This window comes from Medicago truncatula, chromosome 8 (genome assembly GCF_003473485.1).
Source record: "Medicago truncatula cultivar Jemalong A17 chromosome 8, MtrunA17r5.0-ANR, whole genome shotgun sequence".
Classification (NCBI taxonomy): Eukaryota; Viridiplantae; Streptophyta; class Magnoliopsida; order Fabales; family Fabaceae; genus Medicago; species Medicago truncatula.
Window position 1 is genome coordinate 39,782,525 of NC_053049.1, and position 19,420 is coordinate 39,801,944.

The following is a 19,420-nucleotide window of genomic DNA, read 5'->3' on the forward strand; positions in this document are numbered from 1 at the left end:
ATATATCTCATTTTTTATTCTTCAAAAAAAAAAAAAAAGTTTTAAGGAGAAGAGTCATAGTAATCTAATTTGGTGATTGCTCTGTAGACCACTCAACATTACTCAACCAACCTATGGTAACACAATTTTTATAAGTATTTTTTCTACATAAAAGTGCATCAGATTCTGTTGTGCAAAAATGTGGTTAACTGAATTGTATCTATAAACTGAATCAAATTGGACCACAAAAAAAAACTGAACCATATTAAATGGTTTATGAACTGAACCACAAATTTAAACCAATTAAGTTAACGAAACTTAATTTAAAAACCAATTTTAACTTGTTTTGAACTCTTTATTATTTTCTTTTACAAAAATTTAACCATATGACAGCTTGTTTTCACGAAATTTTGAACTATTCAAATGGTCTATGTACTAATCATCATTCGATGTTAGGTCGAAAAGTAAATTTAAGTCCAACCAAAAATTGTTTCAACTAATAATTGAATATGCATTGGCAATTTAAACACAATACGATCATATCTTACGACGTTCTTTCAAAAAAAAACATATCTTACGATGTATAACGTTTTAGCATTTTTTTATAGCAAGACACAATAATTGTATATTATTGGATGGATGCCGGCATAATTTATCTAAAAATTGTTGGTGCATAATAATTAAGAGAAATAAATAGATAGAATGATTTTTTTTGTGGTGGTTGGGGTTTGAAGAGTTAAGCTCACGAGGACAAATAAATAGAATGATATGGTACATGTGATATATTAGTGAATGATTAAAAGATAATTAAAAGAGATAAAATAAAATGTTTGATGAGTAAATGAGAATTAAAAATGTTCGCTCATCTGTGTCCTAATAAATTCCTAAAATATATTATGTTATAACAAACTACCCTCGGAGTAGTCTAGCACAAGCTCATGAAATATGAGTATCCTAATTATTTGTGTTCTAAAAAACAATAATTATTTTTATTAAAAAAACAATAATTTTTTATTTTTATTTTTATTTTAAATTAAAAACTCAAACTTGTTTTAGATTTTTAAAAGAATGCGACGGGGAGATTGCTAAATTACAATATTGATTTCAGAATCTGTATTTTTTGTGGTAATTGTATTGTGTATTGCCCAATAAATTGTTTATCAATGATCGAAGAATATGAGCTTTCAACTTATGATCGTCACGAATTGAACTATAATCAAATTGCTTTGGGCCAGTAAATTGATGATTATACAATTCGAAAAATTCAAACCATAAAACTGTACCTCTCAAAAAAAAAAAACCATAAAACTGTATCTTTTAACTTTTAAAAATAATATTTGTTCCAAAAAATAAAAACTTCTAAATTATCTTGTATCATGTTACTTTTTTAATCTCGAAGTGATCGAATAGAAAAATATAATTCTAGGACAGTCTAAACACCTGTATAGTATGTTCATTTCAAACAACCTTCAATTTTGCCTTTTTTTTTTTTTTTAAATATCTTCTTTGTTTACCAGATAAAACAAAAACATTTCACCAAAAAAAAAAAAAGATGCTAGACTTTTTTTTTTTTTTTGGTTACATGCTAGACTTCTAGTATGTAGCCAAAATTTGATCTTAAATTCTAATAAAGAAGCTTCAAAATTTGATCTTAAAGAGGTAAGTGTTTTCAGCTGAGAGGAATTTAGAGTGGACTAAGAAAAAGAATCAAGCAGTACATTGTCAAATGCTAAAACACTATGAGGTTATTCATTGTGGACCAATCAATATCTCTCACTTGTAAGGAATCCACGTCATACAAAATGCTAAGTTGCTAACCCAATTTCAACAAAGAATTAAAGAAATATCATGAGGTTCACTGAGGATTCTCCTTGAAGCGAAATTTGGGGATGAGAGGCAATATGACATTAAAAAAAAGGAAGATAGATGCAATGTGAATATATGATTCCCAAATCCATCCATTATTTCTACTTTATCCTTGCTCTAACTCTTGTAAATAACAGCTATACAAGTCCATTTTTGGGTGCAGCAGGAGAGGGTACTAAGTTGTTCTTCCGACAAGATGTCGACAAATTAGCAGCCTGTGAATGAAAGTCTGTATGTGTTCTAACAACGTGAACTAGGTGCTGGCAAAAATGCAAGTACCTAGAGAAAGCACAGAATCATGCAAGCCCTTAATTCTGAAGCAAAGAGATCTTTGAGTTTATCAAGTCATAAGAACTGTAGTGTAACACCAAAAAGAAACCTGCTATATCCACTAGAAGACCAAAAACAATAAGGGATTCCTTTAGCCGGTTTCTTCATTACCTCATCATTCCTTGTTTTCAAATGTCTTATTCATTGTCACTTCCTATTTGAAGTTTTACTATTCAATCAGAATCAATATAATAGGGTTCCTTTGATTCCCCATCTCCATGTAGGATCACTTGATCTTACCTAATTATACTTGATCATATATCAGTATAACATTTGCTTTTCTATGAGAATTGTTTTTGTCTTGCAGTTACCCTTACTTGCCAATTAATTACTACATAAGGAATTCTATATACCAAAGAACCTCAAAACTAGCTCTTATAATATATAAATACATTATTGAGCTTCTGATTGGTTATACCTCTAAATATCAATGCTCACACAAGAATTGCTCCAACTTTCCTTCTCCATCTCTAACTCCCTGATGTGATAAATCAGCTTTGTTAAGTAAATTGGTGTGCAGTTGATTTAAAATTTAAATACCCTTCATCGATAGTCAATATGTAGGCAGCCACAAAGCAATTCTTTACATTTGTCAATAACAGAAAATGGTCACCCCCACTTCAAGTTATTCCTCCAACACCAAAGTATCTGTTTTAAACCTCCACATGGACCTAGTCTTGCTCACCAAAAATTATTACAAGAGCAAGCTCCATTAAGGAAGTGGTGGAATCTCATGTTATCCCTCACAATAATTTTCCTTCCTGTAAGTTTGGATGCGCCGCACATTACAATATGGCAATCCTCACATATCCTAAGGTTTTTCATAATCTTTATAGTGGAGCCAGCATCTGTACTTAACAGTCCATATGCCAAAGCGAGTTTTTCACTATGAGACACAAGTAAACACCTCTTTCCTTCATCATCAATATCATATGGCACAGAATTTAGTTTTGGTTGATATCCAGTACACTTCAGTCGCTGCAAAAGATCATCTAACGCCTTCTTTATCTCATTAATTTCTGGATGTTTCACATCACCAGCAAAGAACTCGTGAATAATACCATTCTTCGCTTCGACCCAGCTACACCCCGGATTTTTTCTCAATTGTTTCTCTCTCATCAATTTCCTGACCCTGGATACATCATCCCATTTTGCAGCCAGTGCATACGTTTTGGACAACAATAAATAATTCCCCAGGTTATCAGGTTCAAGCTCAAACAAACTGCGAGAAGCAATTTCAGCAACATCAGGGTTCCCATGGATGTGTGATGCTCCAAGAAGTGCTCCCCACACACCTCCATTGGGCTCCATAGGCATTGTCTGAACAAGCTGGAGCGCTTTTTCCAAGTGTCCTGCTCGGCCAAGAAGATCTGCCATGCAAGCATAATGATCTGCAGTTGGAGAAACACCGTAACATTCTTTCATGGCACCAAACAGCTGCTGACCCTGTTCAACCATGCCAGCATGACTACACGCCGTAAACAAACCTACAAAAGTAACATGGTTTGGTTTTATCCCATTCTCCAACATCTCATAAAACAATTTGATCGCAGAACGAGCACGACCATGTACTGCAAACCCAACAATCATAGAACTGTAAGAAAAAACATTCATTTCCTTCATTCCTTTAAACACATTATAAGCCTCCTCCACATTACCACATTTAGAGTACATATCTATCAAAGCAGACCCCACAAAAACATTACTTCCAGACCCAAATCTAGAACTCTCAGCAATCTCCCTTATCCAATCAGCATACCCAGAAACACCCAATTGAGCACAAGCAGAAATAGCACCAACCAATGTAATTTCATCAGTCACTACACCAGCCTCTCGCATTTTCCGGAAAAACTGCAACGCTTTCTTCGGCATGGCATTCTGAGAATACCCAGTAACCATAGAAGTCCAAGCAACCATATCCTTAACAGGTAACCCAACAAACAACTCACACGCGGAATCCATATCACCACTTCTTGCATACGCAACAATCAACTCAGTCCAAGTAACCACATCCCGGTGTGGCATTTCATCAAACACTTTACGTGCACAGTCCAAAACCCCAAACTTCACATACATATGAATAATAGTGTTACCAACATACAAATCATTAACAAAACCAAACAAGAATGCATGAAGATGAAGCTGTGATCCCAAGCTAGGATTCTTTAGCAACGAAAAAAGAGCTGAAAAAGTGAAAGAAACAGGAGAAACGTTATTGTTTAACATGGAAGTGTATAAACGAATGGAATGGTGGAAGGGTCCATTACGAGCGTAAGCGCGAATGAGAGCGGAGTAGAGAAAGGGGTTAGGGGAATGGACTTGTGAGAAGAGAAGGTGAGGGTAGGTGTGAACGGGAATGTGAGGGAGAGTGGTGATGAAACGGAGAAGGTTGGTGATAACGTAGGAAGATTGATGAAGATTGTTGCGGTAGATGTGAGCGTGGAGTTGTTTTGCGTGGTTGAGTGTGGTGCAATGAGATTCGATTATTCGTACGGCTTCCCATTCCAAAACACGGATTCGACCAACAACCATCTTCTACAAGATGGATTTCTTTGTTGATCAGATACAGAGGGTATAACACAAACTCACTGATTTAATAATGATTGATACATCACAATTTTCCTCGATGAACAATTCAATTCTTGAGAAATTAAATTCAAATTAAGCTATAATATTCATTATATACAGTATAAAAGATGATAAACTACTTATTCTTTTCACAATGTATCACTCCATTCACGCTATATCTAAGCAGTCGTTTCATTTCATTTTTGTTCCTAAATATACTCATAATTAATACTACTAACTAATCTTAACATATGAAAAGTCAAATTTAATACACACATATACGAAAGACAATTTGATAATATTAACACATAAACTAGACACATTAACTACACTGATTAAGAAATGTAAAAAAAGTAAAGGGGAATTACATATAAAGACGGAGGGAGTATTTAAATTATCAATTAAAAATTAGTTAAATAACGTTGAAATAAGATTCATTGGTCCTCGTGAGCTTAGCTGGTAAGAACAGTACATAATATACAAGATCCGAGGTACAAACCTCGGCCACCATAAAAATAATAATAAGAATCATTGTACTATAATAGAAACAATATTAAACCTTGTTAAAATAAAATAGAAACAATATTAAATAGTATAAAAATGATTTATTTTAATCTTATTTGAAATAAATATTTGATTATAGTATATGTCAAATCGAATATAGTTGTTGATTATCAATATCAAATTATGAAAAACATCAAATATCTTACAAAAAAAGCACATCCCCCACATCAAACATGTGTTTAGAGAGGAAAACTGTTATGTAGATTTCTTGACGAAGTTTGGGCGCTCGACAAACCATGTTCTTGGTGTTCTATTTTTTCTTTTCTTTTAAGTTATTGCCTTGCGAGAAAATTGTGAAAGATTGAATTGAGTCTTCACTCTTAAAAATAAATAAATAAATCTAAATATTTTTTTTAAACTAAATTTATTAATTGTATCTAAATACATATAAATGGAATTTCAAATTCGATGTACTTTTTCTTTCAATTTTATCTTGTATTTAAAATATTTTACTTATATTTTTTTTTCTTTTTTGACTATTTAAATAATTGATTGTCTAAAAAAATATTTAAATAATTGAATTTAACCAAATTTATCTCATCATAACTTAAGTTAACTCTAATATAATTTTATCTTTAATTCAATTTATTCAATGAAAAATATGGATAGACTTATCTATGTGAAGTTGATATCAATTAAAATAATTTTTCTTTTTTGTCAAAAATTAAAATGATTTATTTACTTTTTTATTTAGGGAAAATAATTTATTTACTTATTTATGTTATTATAGACATAATACAAGACAAATAAATATTCATTGATATCAAGTCAACATAGATAACTTCTTTCAACAAACATAGATAACTCTAGGCTTCTTAATTCCCCTTCCCTTTCTCCATTATGTACTTGTGGAAATGGTTGATGTGTTTACTGATGTCCCGGAATCGCCTTTCAGTATGTCTATAACATTGAAGTTCATTTAAAAAAAAAAAATTGACCAATAAATATTTGATTAAATTTGAAATCGTCAAAAGATAAGTAAGATAGAACCATGGATTTTCAAACATGTGAGATGCAAATCCCACCTACTCCCAAACTAGACTATGTTAGGTGGGCAGGGAGGCTGGCTGGGCTCCACCTGTTGACTCTACTAAACTCCACAACCACATGTACTACTACCAGCGAAGGCAGCCAGAATTGACAGCATTGAAGTTTTGAATAACCATTGATGTTTGCTTACAATTACATTTTTGAAGTTGGAAGAAATGGGAAAAAAGAGCATAATGGAGTTGGGTGTCGACGATTTTGTAAAAGCTGGTTTATCACCTACTGAAGCCAATGAATTGAAGGAAGTTTTGCTGTCACTGCCATTGTCCTCACTCTCCTCAGCTGACACATGGCGCCACCTCGTCAGCCGCAAAGTCCTCAAACCATCATACCCTCATCCCTTGCATCAGCTTCTCTATTATACCATCTATAATCATCATCATCACTCCTCTTCTTCTCCTCCTCCTCTTTATTGGTTTCCTTCTCTGTAAGTCACTCTATATATTATACATAGTGCTTGCTTATATGTATCATTGTTTATGTGTTTATTTACTGTTAGATTGATTGGTTTCCATATTTAGAGAGCAAGCAAGACGCGGCAACCTGGGTTGTTTCATGGAAGCTCATGGTTCAGAGCTTTTGGGAGCATCCTCCTACAAAGATCCTATTACTAGTTTTCCTCTTTTTCATAACTTCTCTGTTCAACACCCCGATGCAAGTTTCTTTTCTTTTTATATAGTTTTCAGATCAATTCTAATATGGACCACCTTCACAAATGAGATAATGACTTAATTGATAGCGGTTGGTTTGATTAAAATAATGGTAAATAAATATGTAGCCTGTATAGAATCGACATTAATCAAGTCATTGTCTTAGCCATAAATATGAGAAGGGTCATGAATTTTTATTTCTAAATAGTATTGTCGACCCTTTGGAATTTCTGATAATTTTAAGTTCTGGTCCATGGTGGACCACATATGAAGAAGGTCCACTGTAGAACTCACAATAGTTTTCATTCTATTTCTGTAATGTAGTTTCAACCTCTCTTGTATACTGCAGGTGTACTGGTCTCTTGTTCTAAAGGAACTTTCTATTTCCTTTATTGAACCTCCAAAATGCATTTTAGATACATCTTCCGACCCTTCAAAACACGGAGGAAAATGGCTTTCTGGTTCTGTTCTCAATATTGCTGATTGTTGTTTGCAACCTAGCTCCCACCCTAACAAACCAGACGACAGTATAGCCATTGTTTGGAGGGATGAAAGTTCTGATAACTCCGAGGTTAATCGTATCACTCTCAAACAGCTTCGTCAGCAAGTCATGTATGTCACTTCTCATGTCTCATGTCGTACCTCACCCTTTTGGTTTTCTTAATGTGTTTGTCATGTTATTTCCAGGTTGGTGGCGAATGCAATAGATGCCAATTTCTTGAAGGGTGATGCAATTGCAATTGACATGCAAATGACGGCCAATGCCGTGATTATATATCTGGCCATTGTTTTAGCTGGATGTGTTGTGGTATCAATAGCTGATAGCTTTGCACCAAAAGAAATTGCCACTCGACTCCGTGTTTCCAATGCAAAGGGTGTTTTCACACAGGTAATGTTCTAAATTTGGTACCATGTTTATGACTTTGGCAGGATTTGTCTTTCTCAGTATCATAGCAGTATTCATTGTGTGTTTGAAGGAATACTACAATAAGCAAATCCTTGTTGTGCCTCAGAAAGTTTCATTTTCATTCAACTCTAAATGTCTTCTGTTTCCTGTATGATAGATTCAATGCATAATGTGTTTGAGTGCCTCGTATAAAAAAAATGGTAGTACTTGACTAGGATTGTTTGGTTATGTGAGGATAAGATTCATTGGGCTTCCAGTGAGAAGAGCTGGTCATACAAAGGAAAGCTCAAAAAACAGATACAGAGAAACAGCAAAAAAGTTTTGTAAGAAGCTACTGAGAAACACCTCAATCTAATTATCGTTTCTAAATATATTGTTTTCTACTGAAAAAATAGGATTGTTGGATCCATGTGGTTCGATCCACTTACTAGAGTGAGGAAAAGCTTTTGATAGAATTGATGATTAAAAAAACACAAAAATAAGCCCAAGTTTTGGAACACTAGATTAGTTCTCCTCTTGATATTTCCCACATTGAACATCTTTGTCTAACAACATTTATTAATTTTATTAGCATTGCTTATATTTGTTTCATAATGGTTGAACCAAATTTCAGCTGGATGCATTTATGATTCCTTTAAAATCATATTGCAAGAGTGCCAGTATTTTCCATTCCTTTTTGTTTTCTAAAACTTCAGCTGTGCCTGTATTTCCAACCTATCTGTTGGAATAGATCCTATCTTCTGGAGTTCCCTTGAAAGATTAACCTTTCAAACCAAATTGTTTATGTCTAGTCTACATGGAAATTTTATCTTCAGATAACAAACATTCTATCAGATTTTTAAAACTCCTTTTGAAATTTATATTGCTTTACTTCATATTTTACCAGTACTACGTATACTTTTTTTAATAAAAAAGGGGGGAGGGGTAAAAAGGTGTTCTTGTAAAAAATCAGCCCCTCAAATGTATCTTGGTACCTTGAGGGAATAGTCTCTGTCTCCTCTCCTGTTCGGATACCCTGGTTCACCAATAAAATGACTTACAAGTGCAAAAAATGGTGAGGAAAAACTGAAAAAGGGATTACGCATAGAACATTCCATTGTTAAGTGCCTGGAAAAATTGCACCCAGGATAGGAAGAATGAAGAAGGTATGAAGTCTATTAGATTATTCAAAGTAGAGAGAGTGGGAAAAGAAAATCAAGCAAGTATACTGCGAGAAAAGTGAAACTTAGGAGGAAGCGAACCTCTCGAAGAGTTAGCCTAATTACTATAGTGCTCCATTTTTGTTTCTTTCATTCAGTTTCTGCAATTTCTGGGTTAACTCCCATTTTTCATCAATATTAGAGTGGGTTTCTATCAATTTCCAATTTTTTAACAAATTAAAATGGTATTTCACTCAGCTTTTGTTTTCAGGATTTCATATCAGGAGGTGGCAGGAAAATCCCATTGTACAGGTAAAATAAATCACTAGTACTTGTTACTACATTTTTGGCAGCAATTCAACTTTTGAATACCAGAATCATGCTTTATTTGGGTCTGGGACTCTGGGTCATTGTTATGACTTATGATGCCTTAGTCTGATTTATCTATTTAAAGATAGTTGGCATGTTAAGTGAAAATAAAGTTTACTTAAGACAGTTAGGTTATGTAATGATCATATATTGATGCATTATTTAGTTAATGTTTCAATTCTAGATGCTGATATTTAAAATACTTACTTGACTGCTTCTCGACTGCTTTACTGTTTGAATGGTTGTTAGATGGATTTACAACCGTTCTTTAAGCACATATATGATTTGAGATCTCATTCTGCATATTTGTCTTTGCAGTCGAGTCATTGAGGCAGCTGCAAGTAAAGTTATCGTGCTCCCTGTGATAGGTGATGATGTAGCTGTACAATTAAGGGAACAAGACTTATCATGGAAAGATTTTCTCTCTTCTGGAAGTCAGAACTCCAGGTATTGCATATTGCAATGAATTCATTAGACAATACCTTAATTCAATTAAGTGGTTACTTGTACATACTAAATACTCACAGCAAAATATCCCGAAAATGGGTCAAATGAGACAGATTGAGAATTTTCATGTTTTCTCTTTCGTAAGTTTTGTTTTGTCTGACCTTAACACCGGACCCTTTGCAGATCAGATCATTACTCTCCAGTCTATCAATCGATTGATTCTGTCACTAATATACTATTCTCATCTGGAACCACAGGTAAAGATTATCCCTTATTATGTATGACATATTAGGTAGATTTTCGTTGGACTCAACTTGCCCTAATATTCTCCACTCAATATACTGATTCTCTGGTTATATTTTGGCTTTTTACCAGGAGATCCAAAAGCTATTCCTTGGACTCAACTTGCCCCAATACGAAGTGCTGCTGATGGATGGGCTGCTATTGACGTTCAAGTTGGAGATGTCTATTGCTGGCCTACAAATTTGGGATGGGTGATAGGACCTACTCTGTTATATCACTGCTTTCTAAATGGTGCAACTCTTGCTTTGTACCACGGATCTCCTCAAGGCCATGGTTTTGGGAAATTTGTTCAGGCGAGTCTTCCAAGTTAATTTTTCATTACTTTTATAATTTTTCTCTGCATAAATAATTAATTTATTTAATATTTCCTTCCGTGTATGGTGGTTATCAATTATTGTTTTGGTCAACTAAAATGTTGGAACAACAAACAAAAATATAAACGCTGATTTGTAATGAGAACCATTATTACAGTTCTCCTCTCGATTACTAAAGTGTTGGGGTGTACAGATTCTATAACATGCCTATCATATATTTTCCTTCTCAGCAAGTACATCACACAAAGGCACAACTTTATTCATTGTACTATGATTGTTCAGGATGCAGGTGTTACCATTTTGGGAACCGTTCCAAGCTTAGTGAAATCTTGGAAGAGTACTCGATGTATGGAGGGCTTGGATTGGGCAAAAATTAAGTAATATCTATTGAAAGTGTAAACAATAAAATAGCTGCTAAGAAACATGAACTAAACTGCCTTTGTATGCAGATTATTTTGTTCAACTGGAGAAACATCAAATGTTGATGATGATCTATGGCTTTCTTCAAAATCTTATTACAATCCTATCATTGAATTATGCGGAGGAACTGAGCTTGCATCCAGTTACATTACGGGAAGTCCCCTGCAGCCTCAAGCTTTTGGGGCATTCAGCACAGCATCAATGACAACTGGCTTTGTCATTCTTGACGACAATGGAGTTCCGTATGTAAGAACTTATTCTGGATAATTTATATTCTTTGGTCATAATTTTATTTACTTGTGCGGCCAGTCTGCCACTTCTCACCACATTACATTGTGCCAATACATAAGTATAGTTTTGTTGTGGCAAAGGTGATGTATGTGTGCTTACTTCATCTTCCAGACTAGGGAACGGAAAGGTTACGTTGGCTATGAAGCACTGATAACGCACAAACACTGGACACTGATTACAATTTGAAAAAATGAACTAATTGAACGTCATCACATGTGTCAGTGTACACCAACACGTGCCAAACACTAAGTACACCTCTGATCAGAACTGTCGGTTCTACAGAGTATGTTGGTGTGATAATGGCTAATCAGACACCCTATCCTCAAAATCTACGACCCATAGTTCCTAATAGATACACCCTAGCCTCAAAATTTATGACCCATAGTTCCTAATAGCCGTCAATTTGAATTCTGCACATGAATCATTTTCAATACTTGTTTCTGTACAAATCTTATTTTTATGCTAGCCCTATGTTCGCAAACCTTTTCTTGTAATTTTCAGTCTCTATTGCACTCTTAAACTTATTGATAGGTTTTCTGATTTATTGCTCTCTTTGACCAATACGACAGCCAGAAAATGTTCCTTGTGTTGGTGAAGTGGGTTTATTCCCTGTCTCTCTTGGAGCATCTGATAGATTGCTGAATGGCGACCATGATGAGGTTTACTTTAAGGGAATGCCCTTGTATAAAGGAAAGGTATCCACTACTTCAATTAGTATGCTTAGAATGATTTTCCCATTTTGTCATGTAATACCAACACATTTCAATACAACTACTTTGAAATATCAGTTCTTTCATTCGGGAAGGGCAACATATACTCACCATGTGTTCTGAATGCTTTTAAGGGTTGTTTTCATGTGCAACTCTTGACGTAAAAGATAGGAAAATCTTTTATTCTGAACTTTGGATAAATCAAATGTCCAAAAGTACTGTATATTAGTTGGATATATATTAAGGATTTTCAAACAATCCATTATAAATTACATAGGCTTAATTTGTAATTTTGGCTAGTCTCGTTCTGCTATTATTGCTATAACTTGTCATGTCTATCATGATATATGTATTAGCAGGTTCTTAGGAGACATGGAGATATAATCAAGAGAATGGTTGGTGGCTATATCATCGTACAGGGGAGGGCTGATGACACCATGAATCTTGGTGGAATAAAGGTGTGACTCTTTCAGGAAGAATGCATAATAAGAAAACTACTACGAATTTCAATGAATCTGAGCGTAGTCAAAATCATAATCCAGGGAGGTCAGGAGAGAAAATGGAAAAAAAGAGGAGAATTTCTGTGTATTTAATTCTTTTATTGGGCTTAATGAAGTATGTTTAACTTAACATGAACATCGCTCTTTGGCATTATATGGACTGGATAATGTTATTTACACGTAGAATTTTCTGTTGTTGATATGCAGACAAGTTCAATAGAAATTGAGCGTGTATGTGACAGGGCTGATGAGTGCATTTTGGAGACAGCTGCAGTCGGTGTTGCAACTGCAAATAGGGGCCCAGAACAGCTTGTTATATTTGTAGTTCTAAAGGAAGGATACAATTCAAATGCGGAAAATCTAAGGATGAAATTCTCTAAAGCTATTCAAAGTAACCTAAATCCTTTGTTTAAGGTCTGCCCCTTTCGTTGAATTTGAACAATTATGAATTGATTGAAGCTTATTATTTACTATTTGAAAACTGAAAACTGAACTGACTTGGGATTAACTGATGTAACTAATGCTCACAACCAACTCTTTTCATTACATTATTTCAGGTAAGCGTTGTTAAGATAGTTCCCGAGTTTCCTCGAACATCTTCCAACAAAATCCTGAGGAGGGTGATGAGGGATCAAATGAAGCATGAACTATCGGTTCAGAGCAGACTTTAGTGACCATGAATTCTCTTGCAGACAAGGACAGGCAGTCCTTTTCATGTGGATAAATAAGTGAGGGATGAACAAGACAGTCAATCATTTGATTTGGAAGCTTGGAGATTTGAACTACAATAATATAGGATAGAATAAATTTCTGCCACGTGAAGTCCTAGGCATATAAGCAAATTTATGAAAATAAGTGACACTGGTAATGTGTGTATGAATGAATTTTAAAATTGTTTACTAAGTATCATGGAGAAAAGCAAAACTAATTATAGAATTACAAGTTACAACCATTCATACAATGTTGTTATAACAATGTTTTAGAAGGGACATTTTCTGTCTGTAGTGCAGGTGAATTTTGCATTTTTTTTGGCACATGCAAATTCAATGATAACCCCAAGCTCAAGTTGTTATTAAGAAAACTAGTAGGGCCATGCTAAGTTGCTAGCATGTCAGATACGTTTTGGACACCGACACTTCTCGGACACACCTTAAACAACTGTGTCGAACATCTTTTAGTGACGTTCAAACACTTATTTGGCATATCTTGGATATGCGCTAACAAACTAGGCCGACACTTCTTCCGCTAGTTTGTACCAATTTTTAACCGATGCTTCAATGTTGCCAAAGGAAACACGCAATCATGCTGATAACATTCATAACGTAAGTTGCTCAAGTATTTTCCTTTCTTGTCACCTTATTCTTTCAAATTAAGCATCTCTTATTATATCATTCTCTTGGAGATATCTTATGCTTTTTAATACGAGAATATAAAAACTTCCAAGTTTGTGCTCGCTTTATGGAAAAATAATAATTTTTTATGATAATTAATACATGAATATGTTGCATTGTCCCTCTTCGAAGCTTTCAAAATCCACCTCTCTGCTGCTTCTAGTTTCAAATTACACAGAAATCTTTCTCATGATATAGTTTCATGTATAAAGGTTTTATGAAACCAATTCAACCAGTAGGTTTCTTTTGCCTAAGGGAGGTTGTATACTTTCAGGGATGTAAATTATTACTTGATTAACTTCAGGGATGGAAATGTATTGTTATCTTTGATGGATAAGGGTGGCAAGCCTTAGAATCAATGTGTCAAAAATTGAACCAAACATGCCGGTTGAACCGATCCGATAACTGACCAATTTGTCCGTTGGTTTTATCCTAGTTGTACTGCAGTCTACTTGAATCGCAGTTGAACCACATTTGGTTCAACCGTTTTATCTTTGCATTTTTATTTTTATTTTTAATCGATTAATTAGTGTATGTATTTGTCATCTATTTCAACTATAGTTGAACCGATTGAACCATTGGTTTGATCTCGACCTAATTTATAAAACGTTATTTCTTTAATAAACAACTTGGGGATATTTTTTATAGCAATGTGAAGAAAAGGGAACGATTCTGATAAATTTACATTCTTGATTTCATTTTACATACAGGTATTTGATTATGTTGCATTTATGCTAGAGATCACGAAAGAGGAATTAGCTGAATTAAGCTAGCAGAATATACAGTTCGCTTATTCTCCTATAAGTTACAGGTTCTTGTAAGGAAAAAAAAGATTCAAAGATTCTTAGCTTAGCTAAGTTTTTCATGTGCATAAATAAATAAGCCAGGGATGAACAAGACAATCAATCCTTGTCTCTGGAAGCTTGGAGATTATAACTACAATAATATAGGATAGAATAAATTTCTGCCAAAGTTATGAAAATAAGTGACACTAACCAGTGATGTGTGTACGAATGAAGTATAAAAATTGTTTAACAAGTATCATTGGAAAAAACAAAACTAATTGTAGAATTACAAGTTACAACCATTCACCCTAACCATGTTTTAGAAGGGACATTTTCTGTCAGTAGTGCTAGTGATTTTGCATTTTTTTTTACACTTGCATATTTAAATTCATATCTTATTTGGAGCTAGCCAATGAAAAACCTTAGCACGGTGTTATAGAAAGTGTTCAATGGGTTGGATCTCACCCTTGAGTTTTTGGATTACTCTTCTATTTGATTCTCTATATTGTTAACAAAAACTTACTCTATATTGATTATCTATATGGTTAAGAGAAACGTCAACTTGAGTTAGTTTATATTAACATTATAGAGAATCAAAGAGAAAATTGACCTAAAAGTTAGCAAGTTTTTTGACCTGATCAATAATAACCCCGACATCAATTTGTTGTTAACAAAATTATTAGGGTCATGCTAAGATGCTTGCATGTCAAATACGTTTTGAACACCAACACTTCTCATAGATGCCTTGAACACAAGTGTCAAACATTTCTTAATAATATTCCAACATTTATTAGACATATCTCAGATATACGCCAACAAACTAAGTCTACTCTTAGCCATAAACTTAGATACTTCTTTTTAACTTTATAATAAATCTTTTACTATTTAATATAAACAATAAAACGACGACTCTTATTTTATTTTTTTTATTGCAAGACTCGTAATCATAGGATTAACTAATTATTACAAAAACACGATGCATATTCTTTTCTTAGGATATTTATGTAAGAATTCAAATTGTAAGTGATTCCTCTTTACTAATTATGGAGGTGTAAGTAGCATGGCTCAAACTATTAAGTAGTAATTACCGAAATGGATTAAAAGATGTTATACATACGCGGCGATACAGAAAACTGAGTAGTATAGCATGGTTACCTTACCAAAAAGCAACGAGCTAGGAGGAAGAGGGAAAAGAAAAGTAGAACGTTCAAATAATCACAGCTACAACAAGGTATATATTTGTTCCTTCTCTTCTCTTCTCTTCTCTTCTCAGAAGCTTCTTTTCACGACTTGTTTGAAACCCCAATTATAGTAAGTAGTTAGTTTAGTGAATATTTGTGTTCCCGCGTGTTTTGAGCACCAACTGTTTGTTAAAATTACCCAACCATAGTTTTCAATTTCTATTCAACTAAATGCTGATTCTCCAAACAGCTCTTATGCCTCGAACGTTCTCACCTTTTTCTCATTCGAGATTCTTATCTTATTCCACTTTATCTACTCATCACATTGTAAAGCCTATTTCAATATCATGTTCTGTTTCAACTAACTCTAGCTCAAAACCCGAACCCGAACCTAATCATCCCACATCCAAACAAAGACCAAAAAACAAGGGGAAAATTTTCCAAAGTGGAGATGGTGTATCCATTAATAAAGATGATAGAAATTCTGAGGATGAATTTCCAACAACAATTCCAAGGAAGCCAAGGCGTGGTCGTAAAAGTGAGGCGATGAAAGTGGAAGATTTTGTACGTGACAGACTGGAAAACACGTTTGCTGCAATTCGGCAACAAAATGCGAGTGCTTTAGAGAATCATAAAGATATAATGAAGGACAGTGTTGGTGATGATTGTGAATCAAAACCAAAACGGGGCAATGATGATAGTTATGAGGAGGAGGTGGAAGAAGAGGAAGATGGTGGTGGAGAGAAGGCGGTGATTGAGGAAGAGAGTGAGAGCTGGCCATTAGATACAGATGTCGGGTGGGGAATAAGAGCTTCAGAGTATTTTGAGAAGCATCCAATTAAGAATGTTGTAGGAGATGATGGTGCTGAAATTGATTGGGAAGGGGAGACTGAGGATAATTGGGTTCAGGAGATCAATTGTTTGGAGTGGGAGAGTTTTGCTTTCCATCCAAGCCCTTTAATCGTACTTGTTTTTGAACGCTATAACAGGTACTACTAATTCCTATTCTTATATGGTTTTGATGGAGTTAAAAATGGTAAAATTTCAGGCAATACTTCATATATAAGATATATACTTTTATGCTCACTTTTCAAAGAAAACATGCATTTGTTGGTTATATGCTTGAAGTCATGTGAACAAGTCTTGAGTGCTTCTGTCCAACTATAGACTCAGTTTAATCGGTATATAATGTCTTAAGTCTTAACGTGCTTTCATGAAATTGATTCTTCTCTATAAAAAATCCAAATTTTCAAAATATTGTGTTGACTATGATTTACTTACCTTTTGCTTTTAAGATGTCAGTTGTTCCCAAAAGATGATTGTAATTTATTCGTAGGTACTGTAATTTATAAGGCAAAAAACCAATAGGTTGAATGTAGGAATAAATAAAAAAGTGTATTAGAAATTAATTTATGTAACAATTGTGTTAGTTATATGTATTTTTTATTTTAAAATTTGAGTGTATGTAAATGCTCACATTAATATAATGTTATGTTGATAGATTTAATAATTCCTAGGTACCTATGTTGGAATTAAAATGTGAATGATTAGTCTCACATTAGTTAGGATTGGACTAAATAAATGATATATAAAAAGGTGACTTTGTATACTCAATGCTTTTTGAGTGAATATGTCATGTTCTAGTCAGCTTGCTGTTGCTCCTGATGCTTCTAGACTCCCCAACAACTTATAGCTTAATCCAGCCTTTGGTGTTTGATTTTGCTATTCCACAGGGCAAATGATAACTGGAAAAATTTGAAAGAGTTGGAGAAAGCAATAAAGGTGTACTGGAGTGCTAAAGATCGCTTACCTCCCAGGGTATGGTCAATTTCTTTTCAGTGTACTAAAACTGCATTTTTCATCTATTACATTACCTGAAATGAAAAAATTGATGACTGCTTTTCATCACTATAAACCTTACTTCATGATCACTCACTAGTCACTAGTTAGATTTATCTTTTCCTTTATTTATCAGTACACAAGTGTTATAAGCGGTAACCTCACCATATAACACCTGGAGTCTCTTATGTTTTCCATAATCACGTATTACTTTAAATTTCCTATTGTAGGCAATTAAGATTGACATTAACATCGAGAAAGACTTGGCTTATGCCCTGAAAGTTCGAGAATGTCCTCAAATTTTGTTTCTACGAGGGAATAAGATGGTGTACAGGGAGAAAGGTGAGATTGTTGTTCATTCTCTTCACCTTCAATGTGTAACAGAAGCATAGTTTTTGTTTGGTTTTGGCATCAAGGCATGCACTCTCTTCCTGTCTATGTTCTATCCTCATAATGATGCACTGTTGCTTATGTCTTTGCAGAACTCAGAACTGCGGATGAGCTGGTTCAGATGATTGCATTTTTCTATTACAATGCAAAGAAGCCTGCATGGGTTGATGATAAGGCCTTGTATTTACGTCATTAATTGTTTTTTCAATGTCACATGGTCCTTGTAGCACTGCAATTCTATATTACAATAATGATGAAATATATGAAATTAAATATATAAAACTATTCCAACCTAAAAAAAATCTTGTTGACCAGCCTCCATTCTCAATTGATCATCTAAAACGAGTATGGTAGTGATTTGTTGCCATGCCTGTCTGTGTGATGGATCAAAATTTGAAAATGCATGTGGTAGGAAAATCGAATATGAAATCTTTTCCTTGAGATTTGTCTGGCTGTAAAGTAATACAGTTTTCATTATCTTAAACCATCATAAACTTTTTAAAATCTTTTTGTTTTTGTCCATGTTAAAAAAATCAAAATAAATTCAGATACAACCAAATGCACATTCATTGAAGAACACAAGTTTAATGTAATAATCGCCATTCGTTGGCGAATCCAAAGGGAGAGATTCTTACTTTGAGAATTAAGATAGTGGGGCAGTGCTAAGCTTCCACAAGATTTATATCCTCTGCCTAAACCAACCACTTTCTACAAGTTGGCACACATGGAATCACACATCCTCGTGTGGAACACCAACATTGAACATGCCAAACCTTATTTGTCAATGCTCTAAAATGCCCTTCGTATCTTGCTTATTTTACTCTTGGTGTCCATGTGTGATAGATACATCTAGTTTAATTTACTACGATTGATCATTATATAAAAATTAAGTAGAGCCAGTGCATATTTGAATGACATTCACATTGTTTCCACACTTATCAATATTAATAGGCAATCGCTAATTTCAATAGGCTGATTAACTAATTCGACCATCACAATCAATTTTTCATAACTTTTTATGACAAGCTCTATGTGTTTTCTCAATGTCTCTAGTTTTAGTTTCATTGCAGTTCATGGTAAAAAATACTATAGAGTTCAGCTTGTTCCATTTTTTTTTTTTGTTGACAAAAGCTTGTTCCATTTGTTTTGCTTTATTTATTGTCCATTTATAAAATAGATAGACACACATGATAGCCAATTGGAATCCACTAAAATACTAATCTATTTAATGTATCTATTTTCTTCATAAATGGAGCAAAGCAATTGGAACAAAATAAATTTATAGAGGTTGACGCAATTTGTTTGGCGCCTTTCTTATTAATATTAATAGGGTATTTTTATTTTTAGGAAAATAGGTTATGTTGTTGACCACACTTCTTTTCTTACGAGACTTATTTATTCCTTATTTAGCAAGAGCAATGTAAACTTAT

At 33.9% G+C, this 19,420-nt stretch overlaps 3 protein-coding genes across 4 annotated transcripts; 2 read left to right on the forward strand and 1 right to left on the reverse strand.

Moving 5' to 3' along the window:
* Nucleotides 1-1,669: 1,669 nt before the first annotated feature.
* On the reverse strand, nt 1,670-4,904 carry LOC11409755 (pentatricopeptide repeat-containing protein At5g44230). The gene has a single exon (XM_003629694.4). It carries the CDS (start codon nt 4,705-4,707, stop codon nt 2,857-2,859), a length of 1,851 nt encoding a protein of 616 aa, XP_003629742.1. The 5' UTR covers nt 4,708-4,904; the 3' UTR covers nt 1,670-2,856.
* Nucleotides 4,905-6,276: 1,372 nt separating this feature from the next.
* On the forward strand, nt 6,277-13,404 carry LOC11413801 (probable acyl-activating enzyme 18, peroxisomal). 2 transcript variants are annotated; one of them, XM_039828817.1, is made up of 14 exons: nt 6,277-6,781; nt 6,876-7,008; nt 7,354-7,616; nt 7,692-7,893; nt 9,322-9,362; nt 9,738-9,866; nt 10,050-10,123; nt 10,242-10,462; nt 10,766-10,860; nt 10,933-11,149; nt 11,764-11,889; nt 12,261-12,362; nt 12,612-12,818; nt 12,962-13,404. In XM_039828817.1, exons 1-14 carry the CDS (start codon nt 6,513-6,515, stop codon nt 13,073-13,075), a joined length of 2,193 nt encoding a protein of 730 aa, XP_039684751.1. In that variant the 5' UTR covers nt 6,277-6,512; the 3' UTR covers nt 13,076-13,404. The 2 variants fall into 2 exon arrangements, with proteins under 2 accessions (XP_039684751.1, XP_003629743.2); XM_003629695.4 differs by having other exon boundaries at nt 12,264-12,362.
* Nucleotides 13,405-15,613: 2,209 nt separating this feature from the next.
* On the forward strand, nt 15,614-18,292 carry LOC11415888 (thioredoxin-like fold domain-containing protein MRL7 homolog, chloroplastic). Its single transcript, XM_003629696.4, has 4 exons — nt 15,614-16,750; nt 17,495-17,579; nt 17,831-17,942; nt 18,083-18,292. Exons 1-4 carry the CDS (start codon nt 15,993-15,995, stop codon nt 18,184-18,186), a joined length of 1,059 nt encoding a protein of 352 aa, XP_003629744.1. The 5' UTR covers nt 15,614-15,992; the 3' UTR covers nt 18,187-18,292.
* The last annotated feature ends 1,128 nt before the right edge of the window (nt 18,293-19,420 follow it).